The 14119-nt window shown below is 41.6% G+C and overlaps 1 protein-coding gene across 2 annotated transcripts in view; it reads left to right on the top strand.

The window, feature by feature from the left end:
* CORO6 (coronin 6) overlaps positions 1-14119 on the top strand; it is a 152997-nt gene that overhangs the window by 105328 nt on the left and 33550 nt on the right. Inside the window, exons 4-6 of one of the 2 annotated variants that reach the window (XM_073667964.1) lie at positions 6710-6839; positions 7751-7932; positions 10066-10185. In XM_073667964.1, the coding sequence (XP_073524065.1) occupies positions 6710-6839; positions 7751-7932; positions 10066-10185 (432 nt within the window). Of the gene's footprint in view, positions 1-6709; positions 6840-7750; positions 7933-10065; positions 10186-11626; positions 11747-14119 lie in introns of both variants that reach the window. The other variant, XM_073667963.1, reaches the window with a different exon arrangement.

Below are 14119 nucleotides of genomic sequence, written 5' to 3'. Positions count from 1 at the left end.
GCTCAGCCCCTGAAATGGACGTCACTGATGACGTCCTATTTTGGGAAGGGGTGACAACAATGGGGGCAGTGGACACAGCACCAGCCCCCCGATGACTCATTTGAGAATCCCCTGTGCAAGCTGAGATACTCAAATGAAATGTCATTGGAAGTTAAAAAATAAAAAAATACAGAGAGAAACTTTCAGTAGAGAGGGGAAGGGGAAGGAATTTTTAATTGAAGTACATTAGAAAAATCGTTAGATTGTTAAATTATATATTTAGACATTTAGTGTGAACTTCACTGTTAATTTCGGTCTTCCCCTTTATATGGAACCTGTCATGTTGACAATGGTATCTGATCTATAGGCAGGATGTTATACAGCAGGAGATAATCAGATTGTTATACATTGTTGTGGGAAAAGTTTCAGAAAAGTTTGAATTTTAGGCCTCATTCACACATCAGTTTTTCTGGTCAGCGTTTTATCAGTATTTTAAAGTCAAAACCAGGATTTGCTCCAAAACACAAAACACATCCCCTTCTATTAACTATCGTTTTTTCTATAAGGTTCCAATCCCAATTTTTGCTTACAAAACTCATGAAATTTATATAGTATAATCCCTGGTGTCTGTATGCATATGAGTCCAGTGGGCGGTCCTACTCCGTGATTGACAGTCTTTCCTGTATAACTGTATATGCATATAGCTGTCAGTCACTAGTAGGGTCGCCCACTATACCCATATGCATACAAATACAAGCATTCAATGGATAAAATACATTATACTGAATCTTTTCCAACAAACCAATATGTATTATTCTGCTCAGCTTCTACTTCTCTATACCATGCTGTCCACAGATCAGACTGCATGTTCTGTACAATGTGACAGGTTTCCTTTAATGTGGCCTCAGCATCACTCTGACTGCGCTTTCTAGGTTTAGTCTATTTAGTCTGCTGCAGCAGAGCCACCTAGTGGCAACCTCCCAACCTGCAAGAGAATACAGGATTACATATATCCAGTATATATGCAGTCACTATACATAATATATAGGTACAAAGCAAGACAGAAACAAAATTACCAAATAGTCTCTCAGGCAGTCATTTAACGTAATATACAAATATTAGAAAAAGATTCTTCCTAGTCCACATTTTGTAATGGGGCAACATAGGGTTCACCACCCCCCCTAAACAAGAACATTTGAAAACCAGATAGCAAGACATACATTTCCCATGCAATTTTATTTTTTTTTTGAAGTTCAGCAACTATTCCATAAAATCGCTATTTTTGGCAGCTATACAAATAGAAAAATGCTATGATTAAATGGAAAAAGCCCCCCCCCCCAAAAAAAAATAAAATAAAAATGCATTTTTTCAAGTTTACTGTTCACAATAATGTTTACTATAAATAAACCTATGAATATAGAGGAAAAATATTACACGAATTGTAAAAAAAATTGCAAACAAAAGTACTGAAATGCCAGATTTTTCAAGTGAGTACGTGTACATTAAAATTTCATTATTTCTGGCCATTATATTTCTTGTATCCTGCAGGTTTCACCTCTTCATGTTCTATCTATTGTTTGCAATTTACTCTGAGCTGGTGTGATGAGACTAGCTGCTATGATGTCTCCATACACTAAACATACAGAGAGAGGGATTACTAACCTTTTTACTGAGCAGTGTAGCTAGGAATCCAGCACTGGGATAGGCTACTGTAGCTAGAATCTGCACAATTTATGACTCTAGTCCTCACGTTGCTTACTCCTTTCCATAGGCTTCAATATACAGTACTTTGAGCTTTTTTTTCAGTGAAAGATGAGCTGGGAGGCAGAGGAAAGGAAACAAGTGGCACAAAATTGTAGAAAGAAGCCGTTTTTTTCTGATAAGATATATTATAAAGTTTCTTACATTGGCTCATGCAAAGTTTGTTGAACGTATAGTTCCCATATAAAGGGGCTTTCTTGTTTCAATACTTGTACAGAATCCTCGAGTTTCTTAAAGCCTGACACAGCTGCTTTGCAGGTAGTGACATTACTAGAAGGCACATTCAAATCAATAAAAAAAAAGAAAATGTTATTGCTGTGCTAATCAATGTTTCTTGCCACCATAAACAGTTATGCCTTAACGGTGTACAAAATAGGGAATAAAGGCTTAGAAACCAGATCATGGCTAAACATTAGTGGGACTCCCTCTTCTGTCTTTTTTACAAGATGGAAATTAATAAAAACATTAAGGTGATATTCAAACAGAAAAAAATAGAAAGTATGCACCCTAATGTTGGATTGTTTTAATAGGTAAAGAGGTCACTGTCACCAGGAGCAGACAGATCATTGGTACAACCTGTGCGGCCGCACAGGAGCCCAAACGGTGAGAGGGCCAGTACCACCTCCACAGCAGGTGGAATTGTGCACTATGATGAGCTACTGGACTGCAGAGGGCCCATATATTGTTCTTGCACTGCAGCCCTTTCCTGGCTGGGTCCACCAGTGACTGTCACACCAGTTCCATTGTGTCTAAGGTGACCCAAAGGTCTTCTAGCCACCTTAGAAGACACTACAAATGACACATGGAAAGCAGAGGACATTCTTCCAGATTTTGAATTGAGCTTGACGGAATTGAGAAATTCAAGTTACCCTCTAGATAAGAAGATGAAAATCATCTCATCAACACTGATGCCATTTAGTACGTTAGGGTATACAGTATATTAGATATTTTACTACATCTTTAGAAATTCTTTAAGATATCCTAATTCTACAATTTCTTAAATAAAGTTTTCGCTCACTCTCCCTTCCTGGCCATTATATGACTTGTATTTTGCATTTTTCACCAGTTCTCCTCTTATGCAGACTTTTTCTACTATTATTAGTTCCTTCTGCAATAATGGGTGAACTCTACCTGTTATGATGGTTCCAATACACAGCAAACACAGGCACATAAATTCTTGCTCTTCTTTCTCTTTAGCACAGCAGCAGGGGCGTACATAGGAATCATGGGGCCCCATAGCAGAAGTTCTAATTGGGCCCACCCCAAAAAAGTAAATAATTGTCGGGGTCACAGAAGAGCAGATCTCACAACTTTCCAGCCTTTACATAGTAATTTTCCTCCTGCTGAAGTCCTAGATCCCTCTTTCATTACCCATAAAATATGATGCCAACAAAAGTGCCCCCCAGACACAGTATGATACCCCCATGGTGAATTCCTCTACATTCACAGTATAATGACCCTATTGTACACCACCTCAACTCCCAAGGCGAAGTATGGTGACCCCAACACAGTATGATCCCCCAACTGTGACCCCCACACAGCCCTCCATGCAGTATAATGGGCCAACATACAATATAATGGCCCCACACCTCTCCACACTCCACAGAGTATAATGCACTCGCCATGGTCCTCCATACAATATAAGGCACTCGCCATGGTCCTCCACACAGTATAATGTACTCGCCATGATCCTCTATACAGTATAATGCACTCGCCATGATCCTCCATACAGTATAATGCACTCACCATGGTCCTCCACTCAGTATAATGCACTCGCCATGGTCCTCCACACAGTATAAGACACTCGCCATGGTCCTCCATACAGTATAATGCACTCGCCATGGTCCTCCACGCAGTATAATGCACTCGCCATGGTCGTCTACGCAGTATAATGCTCTCTCCATGGTCCTGTATGCAGTATAATGCATTCGCCATGGTCCTCCACACAGTATAATGCACTCACCATGGTCCTCCACACAGTATAATGCACCCCATGGTCCTCCATGCAGTATAATGCACTCCCCATGGTCCTCAACACAGTATAATGCACCCCATTGTCCTGTACGCAGTATAATGCAGCCCCCCATAGGGTAAACTGCAGCTTCCCCCCACCATAGGGTAAAATGCAGTCCCCAGTCCTCCAGTTTTATCAGTACTCACTGATTTATAAATAAATACATACTTACCGCTCCTAGTTTCCCGCTGCTTCAGTCTCTGCAGCTCGTCTCCTCTCATCACCTCAGCAGCTGTCAGCTCCATTGTCTGACAGAGCGTGGAGCGTCATCACACCGCTGCGTCAGACACAGAGGAGGAATGATGGGAGAGAGAGTGTCACATGACGTTCCCTCCTCCATCAACCAGGGCCGACTCCAGGTTTTCGTGGGCCTCGGGCAAAAGAGTCTCAGTGGCCCCTTTAATACATACATGATGCACAGAGAAATATAGGCATAGTACACAGGGCCCAGGCTGTCCCCTCATCCTTCATATATGCAGACATGCACACACACACAGTACGCAGACACGCTCACATACATACATTACACAGACACGCACACACGCAGTACGCAGACACGCGCACACAGTACGCAGACATGCACACACACACAGTACGCAGACATGCACACACACACAGTACGCAGAAACGCACACACACAGTACGCAGACATGCACACACACAGTACGCAGACACGCGCACACACAGTACGCAGACACGCACACACACAGTACGCAGACACGCACACACACAGTACGCAGACACGCACACACACAGTACGCAGACACGCACACACACAGTACGCAGACACGCGCACACACACAGTACGCAGACACGCACACACACAGTACGCAGACACGCACACACACAGTACGCAGACACGCACACACACACAGTACGCAGACATGCGCACACACACAGTACGCAGACATGCACATACAGACAGTACGCAGACATGCTCACACAGTACGCAGACATGCACACACAGTACGCAGACATGCGCACACACACAGTACGCAGACATGCACACACACAGTATGCAAACATGCACACACACAGTATGCAAACATGCACACACACAGTACGCAGACATGCACACACACACACTACGCAGACATGCACACACACACACAGTACGCAGACATGCACACACACAGTACGCAGACATGCACACACAGTACGCAGACATGCACACACACATAGTACGCAGACATGCACACACACACAGTACGCAGACATGCACACACACACAGTACGCAGACATGCACACACACACAGTATGCAGATATGCACACACACATAGTACGCAGACATGCACACACACACAGTACGCAGACATGCACACACAGTACGCAGACATGCACACACACATAGTACGCAGACATGCACACACACATAGTACGCAGACATGCACACACACACAGTACGCAGACATGCACACACACAGTACGCAGACATACACACAGTACGCAGACATGCACATACAGTATGCAGACATGCGCACACACACAGTATGCAGACATGCACGCACACACAGTACGCAGACATGCACACACACAGTACGCAGACATGCACGCATATGGTACGCAGATGTGCACGCACTTGGTACGCAGACATGCACGCACACGGTAAGCAGACATGCACGCACATGGTAAGCAGACATGCACGCACATGGTAAGCAGACATGCACATGGTACACAGATATGCACATACACAAACAGATACACAAATAAGTACACATACAGACATACGTACATATTTGAACACATTCTTAAAAACACATAAAACAGACATAAATATATATATACACAGTCATACACACTGACATACACACAAGACACATTAGAAATATATTTAATATGGGGATTGGGGAATCTGGTGGCAAGCCTCACTCACCTGCCCCTTGGCCTGTGTCCGGTCCAGCTGTGCAGGGCCGCCGGCTTGTCTGATGGCCATCACAGGCCCTGGACCATCAGAGGGGCCCACTCGCCGTTGGGGCCCACACCGCTTCCCCAGCATCTCCGCAGGGAGGACCTCCAGCGGTGTTTGATTGCCGGCACTTCATTAGGGCCCCCCTCCTGCTCCACCGGCGCTGCTTAATTGACGGCACTTCATCAGGGCCCCCCTCGGGGCCCTCCTTCATCAGGGCCTCCCTTCATCAGGACCCATTCTTCATCGGCGCCCCCCTACTGCACCCTCCACTCCGCTGCTTGATTGCCGCCGCTGCCCCCCGGCACTGCTTTCAGGCATGGCCACGTGCAGTGCGCCGTGCGGCTGTGTCTGCTAGTAATGACGGCAGGGGCGACACAAGCACAATTAAAGGCGCAGTGTCGCCCCTGCCGTGTCATTACTGCAATACACAGCCGCACAGCGCACTGCGCGCGGCCATGCCTGAAGACAGTGCCTGTGGGTGGCGGCGGCAATCAAGCAGCTGAGCAGGGAGTGCAGGAGAGGGGCGACTGCTATGGTGCCCGTGAGCTCTGGGGGCCCCATAGCAGTCGCGTGGCCTGCCGCCATTGGCGGTACGCCACTGCACATCAGTACTGAGCAGTGTAGCTGGGAATCCAGCACTGAAGGGAAATCCATTTGCTAAAAGCTGCTGTACAATCTGCCTGTCTCTCTACTTTTTGTCTTCTTGGTCTCTCTGTGCTGAGTGCTCCTCATGCTTTCTCCTCGCTCTCCTCTCCATTGATTTTATTAGGAGCTGTAACCTGACACCTCACTGTGCTGGCTGTCTCTTTTGCTTTGACCAAGATGGATTTGAGCTGTTGAGTAAATGATGAATTCTGGAGGCAGTGAGAAGGGGAAGAAGTGACTCATCAGTGGAGAAATAAGCATATTACTTTGATCAGATATTTTTGCAAAGTTTCTTATATTCTTTTGTACTATTGATTTTTGCAAAGTTTGTTGAAACAATGCTGACCATTTAATTATTGGTGAAAATATTAATGTACAATTTTTTATTTTTTTTCTCAGGTTTGGCAAATTCCAGATTACACACCAGTGCGATCAATAACGGAACCTATTGTTACACTGGAAGGTCACTCAAAGAGAGTAGGAATTATCACATGGCACCCCTCAGCCCGCAATGTTTTACTTAGTGCAGGTAACCACCTAATTGCTTGAAACATACTGAAATCTGATTGGAAATACTGGATGGAACAGACATGCATGTTTGCTGTGGACTGATCAGCTGTTAGTAGAAACCTTTATTATGTAAAGTGGCATAGGTATCACAGACTCAGACATTACCACTGCTACGTGGCTCATGGTATACTCATGTTATATGTTTTACACAGAACCAGGAAATTTTAGAGCACTTCATGCTTCCCTCTGCTGACAAGCTTTTTGGAGATGGAAATTTCATTCTCCACCAGGACTTGGCCCCTGTCCACACTGCCAAAAGTACCAATACCTGGTTTACAAACAACAGTATCACTGTGCTTGATTGGCCAGCAAACTCGCCTGACCTTAACCCCATAGAGAATCTATTATAGAGAATCTATGGGGTATTGTCAAGAGGAAGATGAGACACCAGACCCAGCAATGCAGACGAGCTGAAGGCTGCTATCAAAGCAACCTGGGCTTCCATAACACCTCAGCAGTGCCACAGGCTGATCGCCTCCATGCCACGCCGCATTGATGCAGTAATTGATGCAAAAGGAGCCCCGACCAAGTATTGAGGGCATTTACTGAACATACATTTCAGTAGGCCAACATTTCGGATTTTAAAATAATTTTTCAAGCTGTTGTTATAAAGTATTCTAATTTACTGAGATAATGACTTTTGTGTTTTCATTGGCTGTAAGACATAATCATCAACATTAACAGAAATAAACACTTGAAATAGATCACTCTGTTTGTAATGACTGTATATAATATATGAGTTTCACTTTTTGTATTGAAGAACTGAAATAAATTAACTTTTTGATGATATTCTAATTTTGTGAGAAGCACCTGTAATTATTTACTATATTGATATTATATATTATTTTGTCCTTTCTCCTTTCGTGTTAGGCAGTGATAACATGATTATTATCTGGAATGTGGGCACTGGCGAGGCTCTTATTACTTTGGATGAGATGCATAGTGACCTCGTCTACAATGTCTGCTGGAACTATAATGGCAGTCTCATCACCACTACCTGCAAAGATAAGAAATTACGTGTTATAGACCCTCGGAAGCAAGAAATAGTGGCTGTAAGTCATTCATATCCCTTTTCTTTGATCTTCTCTCACAGTCTTGGCATCACCACATTACATTATGAGTTGTACTAAATCTTCAAAGTACGGGATAATGTCTGCAAACAGCCTGAAGCTGCAGCTGCCTAATACTGGACATCAGCCCTCATTATTGTCCCTACATCTGCCATGTAAAATAGGATTTATTAAGGGATTTTCTCCTACATTATATCTTATTCTCAATGAGTCCAGGGAGGGGTAATAAAAAAAATGTGGTACTTACCTCCCTGACTGGCGCTGCTCCACCACACTTGCTACTTTGTCCCCTGCCGGTCTCGAGACATCAACATCCGGAGTTGGCATCATGTGACTGCTGCAACCAATCACTGACATTTTTCTGCAGTAATCATATGATGCCCCAGCTGGATGTTGATGGTTCGAGACCGGCGGGGGACCCCGTAGTGAGAGAGGAGTACTGGTTGTTTTTTTTAACATATATTGTAATATGGTGATGGCGGGACTTCTGGATTAGAGGACCTGAATGCAATGCTAGTTTGCATGTACTACAGGAGGCAGCATGTTTTTATACCAATCTAATAGTTGTAGCCCATGTGAACTGAGTAATGCTGAAGATTTTCACCCAAGCAGGAATATGATAAGTGGCTCAGTACATACATGTCCCTTTCACATCTACTCTGTCCAAATATTTGCCCATGTCTTTTTCCTGCCAAGAGATGCAGAAATGTCTGCACCAAATACTTATCGTGTGCACATACCCTAATAATGCACTGACTTCTAGATGATGTTCTACAGTTAATAGGTAACAGAGATATGATCGGTGATGTATTTTTTTGTGGCTGTATAAAAGTTCATCTGGTTGGGAAAGTTTTACAGTCCACAGTAGTGGTAGATCCTGATGGAAAGCTTCCTTGGACCAGCGCTGTGGCCAGTAGCGTCCTTGGCCTGTGACGTTAAACCCGTGCTAATAGGGGTGTCCTTTCTTTCTGTGCCACAAAGCCTCATCTAAACTAGGAAAGAGATTAGATCTGGCTTCGTTCTAATTTAAGATTAAAACAATTTGCCCATATAACTCTACAAATCAGCCACAAAACCCCATCATCGATCATCGTTCTATCCGTGAACTACTACTTTTAATATATATAATTCAACTTGCGAGTCTTATTTTCAAGTTGTACTTTTATGAAGGATCTCTCTTTGCGTACATTATTTTTTTTTTTTCCAATTTTTCTATATTTATATGTTAGACTAGGTCTTATCTACGGCATCCGAAACCCTACTATCTCTTCTAAGGGAGCAGTAGTGTTTTATAGAATTCTAGAATATAGCAGTGGATACATTGATGATCTAGGACCCCTATATAGGACTGTAACCATTTACTAGTATTGCATCTGCATTGTGATAGATAGGCTATGTTCACAAGTTGCATTGTTGCAGCATTTTTTTGTTGTGGTTTTTTTTTATGCAAATTAAAAGTTGCGTTTTACAGGACCAGCAAAAGCTATGAGGCATCAGAAATCTCATGCACGGGCTTTTTTTTCTTTTTTCCTGGCTAAACTTAAAAACTTCTGTGGTTTTTTTTTTAAATTTCCAGCATCACAATTCTTCGTTCAGCATTTTTTTTTCACCCATAGAAAGCAATGAGAAAGTGAAAAAATTTGCAACAAAAAAAACGCAACTGCATTTTTTGCTGCATTTTCACAGCGATTTTAATGTACAATTGGGGAGGAAGGTTAAACTTGATGGACCTAGGTCTTTATTCAACCTACGTAATTATGTATTTTTGGAGAATGAAACTATTTATATTAAACATGTACTATAGACAAAGCACATGTAATCTGCACCCAAAATACGATGCAAAAAAAAATTCAGCAAAAGACACTGCGCTGCATGCAACTTTTTCCTGCCAAGAGAGCAGGTTTTGGCTGCAGAAAAAAGCAAAAACGCTGTATGTGAACATGGTCATAGTGTTCCCCTTACAACCCTTGGCAGCTTCTAATCATGTATCTTCTTACCAAAGTGTGGATAACTGGAATATGAGGTGATACTAGCGTGACACTAATCTAAATCTTCATGCATGTTTGTGTTTTCAACTTGTTGTGGTGACCGTAACCTGCTAACCCAACAACCTAGGAGAAAAGTGGGGCTCATGAAGGGGCTCGGCCGATCAAGTCCATTTTTCTGTCTGATGGCAAAATATTCACCACCGGTTTCAGCAAGATGAGTGAACGGCAGCTGGCTCTGTGGGATCCGGTATGAGAAGGTGTTCTGCATGTTTATTTACTATACCTATCTCTCCGCTAACTCTTATACTGGCCTCTGAGGACTGCACAGATACTAAGGTGACAGAAAAAGGATATCAGGCCGTCAGCTTTAGTATATGGGACAATCGTATTGTTTACAGCAGAGTGTCCGTATAGCTTCTAATGTTTAATTTGGACGTTGATGAGCCATAAAATCATATCTGATTGTCAGAAACTGTATCTTTACAATGACAATTTATTTGAACATTCATATTCAATATTCTCATATCCATTTAAAAAAAAAACATTTCTAAAAGAAAAAAAAACAGTGAATGGTGTCTTACTCAGGAATCTAAGACCATCTTAAAGAGGTTGTCCAGAATTGAAAACATTTTCTTTTTTTCATTAAAGAAAAGTTTTATTAAAAATGTTGCTAATTACAGCAACGGATCCAGCTATACTACCAGCGTGGACAGCTCCAACCTTCTCCCTCTCCCCTACCTCCCTCTCAACTTTGATGTAATTTAGCTCAGAAAAAAAGATACTTAAAAAAATTACAAACTACAGAATGAACTCACTGACGGTTTCTCATTTAACTCATTCTGCCGCAAGCAATAGACAGAGAATATAGAAGGCAAACTGAAATTTTTTAAATTAATCTTAATTGTAAAAATTATTTTTTTTTTCAGGGCAGGTGTAGACAACCATACATTCTCTCATCTGAGAGAATCGGGTCGATTAAACTTAAAGTGTGATCAGATTCTCTTGGATGAGGAAATGATGTTGAAAAATGTTTTTCCATTTTCTCCATTGTGTCAGTCCATGGAAATCAGACTGCACTCAGATGTCATCCAAGTCCAGTCCAATGTTCTCCATGGACTCATTGACCTGCATGGCTGAGTGCGATCCGAATATCAGATCAAACTGGAGTATGCTACAATTTTTTCTTTGGACCGGATGCTTTTTTGGATTACACTCGGACCAAAAATATGGTCATTTGCACGAGGCTTTAGTCCCAAATACATGCATTTAATTAGATAAAAAAATGTCTCTAATGATGGACAACCCTTTTACGTTGGTCTACAATTTTTAGAATGCCCTGCCATCCCAATGTTTGGATGAAACATTGGCTTCCCCACATGTTGGAAAATCTGCCATGTAACTAATGTTTCCCATTTCTGTTGAGCGATGAGAAACAACAGAATATTTGGCCTGCTTTCTATTAATAGTGATGTCTGAGACATGTGGACATTATGGCCAGGACATGTTGGCTGGGTAGTTGAAACATCTCCAGAACTTTTCATCCAGGGTCACCTTCGTAACTATAGCTGCAGAGAATTAGGAGCCAGTAACATACTGTCTTATGCTTCCTGCCAGGACAGTGAGCCTTTGTGTCTATAAAAATGATATGACCAATTTGTTTTCCACCTTACCTCCTCTCCCATTCACAGGAAAAACTTTCCCCCCATGAGGGGATGAGACCTATGCGAGCCATCTTTACCAGAGATGGAAATATCTTTACAACGGGCTTTACACGGATGAGTCAAAGAGAGCTGGGCTTATGGGACCCGGTAATGGCAGACATTAGGAATTTCATTGCTATTGTCACTGTTTCCAAAGCTTAAGGTCATATTTGTACCATTACACCACCAGTCAAATAAAACACAAAGAGAGATGTAAAGATTGAGGGAAAATTCATCTGGAAGGAAATTACCAACATTTAGCATCTTTAAAATTGTAGTGAAAAAATATTCTTAAATTCTACGGAGCAAATACCATCTTGCAGGCACTCCCGAAACAAACTTTTCCATTGCAGGTAGTAGTGTTTATATCCAACAAGAGTATTAAATAAAATGGTTTTATTTAATTTAAATGGAAAAAAAAATGCAGTAATTTATAAGATATTGTTTTACTAGAAGACCAGTCAGAGCGCATAAATCTAAAATTCTACCTTTTATTAAAGGGGTTGGCTACTACTTTTTTATTGAAGGTCTAACCTTTATATAGGCCATCAATACCTGATTTGTGGGGTGCGACATCAGACACCCCCGCCGATCAGCTGTTACCATCCAGACGTTGTCGGATGCTGCAGCTGTCATTTCTATAGTGATCGCGACCGGGTACTGCAGATCTATAGAGAAATGAGAAAATATGTCCAGCTCACCCTCATTGAATCTTCAGGCAGTCCGGAGCAACGGTGGCATCTAAGCATAGACGCTGAAAAGTCCAATGAAGAGAAGAAAACTTCCTGCTTCATGAACATGCAAGTATTTATTTAGTGGATAAGTACAAAAATAGTGCACAAAAAGTTAAAATACCATCATGAAGACAAGTTTAAAACATCAACACGTTTCTGGTGTGTGACACCCTTATTAATAAACCCTTTAAGATCAACAATCTAAAACTATAAAAAAAGTATATAAAATGGAAAAGGGGGGGGGCATATCTAAAGAAGAATATAATGCTGTCTGCAGGGAATGCATGGCAAGCGTTAAAAGAGCTAAAGCCAGTAATGAAGTGAGGCTTGCAAGGAAGTCCAAAAGCAATACAAAAGGATTCTGGGTGTATGTCAAAAGCAAAATAAAAGTCAAAGATGATATAGTATTTTTACAGGATGAAAAGGGTGAAGTGGTCAAAAATAATGTTGAGAAGGACAAACTTTTAAATTCCTATTTTGCATCTGTGTTCTCTAAGAAAGCAAATGTAAAAACTGATTTTCACTGTGCTATCTAAGGAATAAGATAATCCACAGTATCTATAAACAAAGAGATGGTGAGGAAACATTTAGCTAATTTACATGAATTTAAATCTCCTGGTCCAGATGAATTACATTCTAGGGTACTGAAATAGATAGCAGAGGGAATTGCAGAATTACTAGCCAGAATCTTTGAAAATTCCTGGAGAACAAAAGACATCCCAGAAGATTGGAGAAGGGCAAATGATGTCCCTATCTTCGAAAAAGGAAAGAATATGGAGCCAGGAAATTATTGGCCAGTGACCCTTACTTCTATACCAGGAAAGATCTTTGAACAAAATATTAAACAGCATGTATGTAAGTTCTTGGATAAGTATACAGTAATTAAACAGAGCCAGCATGGGTTTGTAGCAAACAAGTCATGCCAGACTAATCTAATTTCCTTCTTCGATGTAATCACTGACTGGGTGGATCAGGGAAATGCGACAGATATAGTATATCTCTACTTTAGCAAAACATTTGATAAAGTATGTCATACTATCTTTATTGAAAAAATGACCAAGTATGAGATTGACATGGCTACGGTTAGATGGATTCATAACTGGCTCAGTGATTGTACTCAGAGTAGTAATAAATGGTTGTACATCCAATTGGAAGAGTGTTTCAAGTGGGGTACCACAAGGCTCTGTCTTGGCTCCAGTGTTGTTCAACATTTTTATAAATAATCTAGATATGGGAACTAAAGATAAACTAATCAAATTTGCAGATGATGCAAAGCTAGGAGGGATAGCGAACACTAGAGAAGACAGAGAAAGGATTCAGAAGGATCTAGATAAGCTTTAACAATGGGCAGTGACTAATGGAATGGTATTTAACACAGAGAAATGAAATTCTACATTTGGGCAAGAAAAACGAAAATTACATCTACAGAATGGGAGGAATAGAACTAAGCAACAGCACATGTGAAAAAGACTTGGGTATACTAATAGATCACAGACTGCACATGAGTCAACAGTTTGATGCAGCAGCAAAAAAGGCAAACACAGTTCTGGAATTTGTTAAGAGAAGCATACAGTCTAGATCACGTGAAGTCATTATCCCCCTCTACTCATCCTTGGTCAGGCCCCATCTGGAATACTGTGTCCAGTTTTGGGCACCACATTTTAAAAAAGACATCGAAAAACTGGAGCAAGTTCAGAGAAGAGCTACCAGGATGGTGAGCGGACTGCAAACCATGTCCTATGAGGAA

Source organism: Phyllobates terribilis, unplaced genomic scaffold (genome assembly GCF_046119375.1).
Source record: "Phyllobates terribilis strain yellow unplaced genomic scaffold, ASM4611937v1 Scaffold_2__4_contigs__length_985480577, whole genome shotgun sequence".
Taxonomy (NCBI): domain Eukaryota; kingdom Metazoa; phylum Chordata; class Amphibia; order Anura; family Dendrobatidae; genus Phyllobates; species Phyllobates terribilis.
The sequence above is the reverse complement of the archived record's forward strand: the minus strand, read 5'-3'. Positions and strand labels throughout refer to the sequence as shown.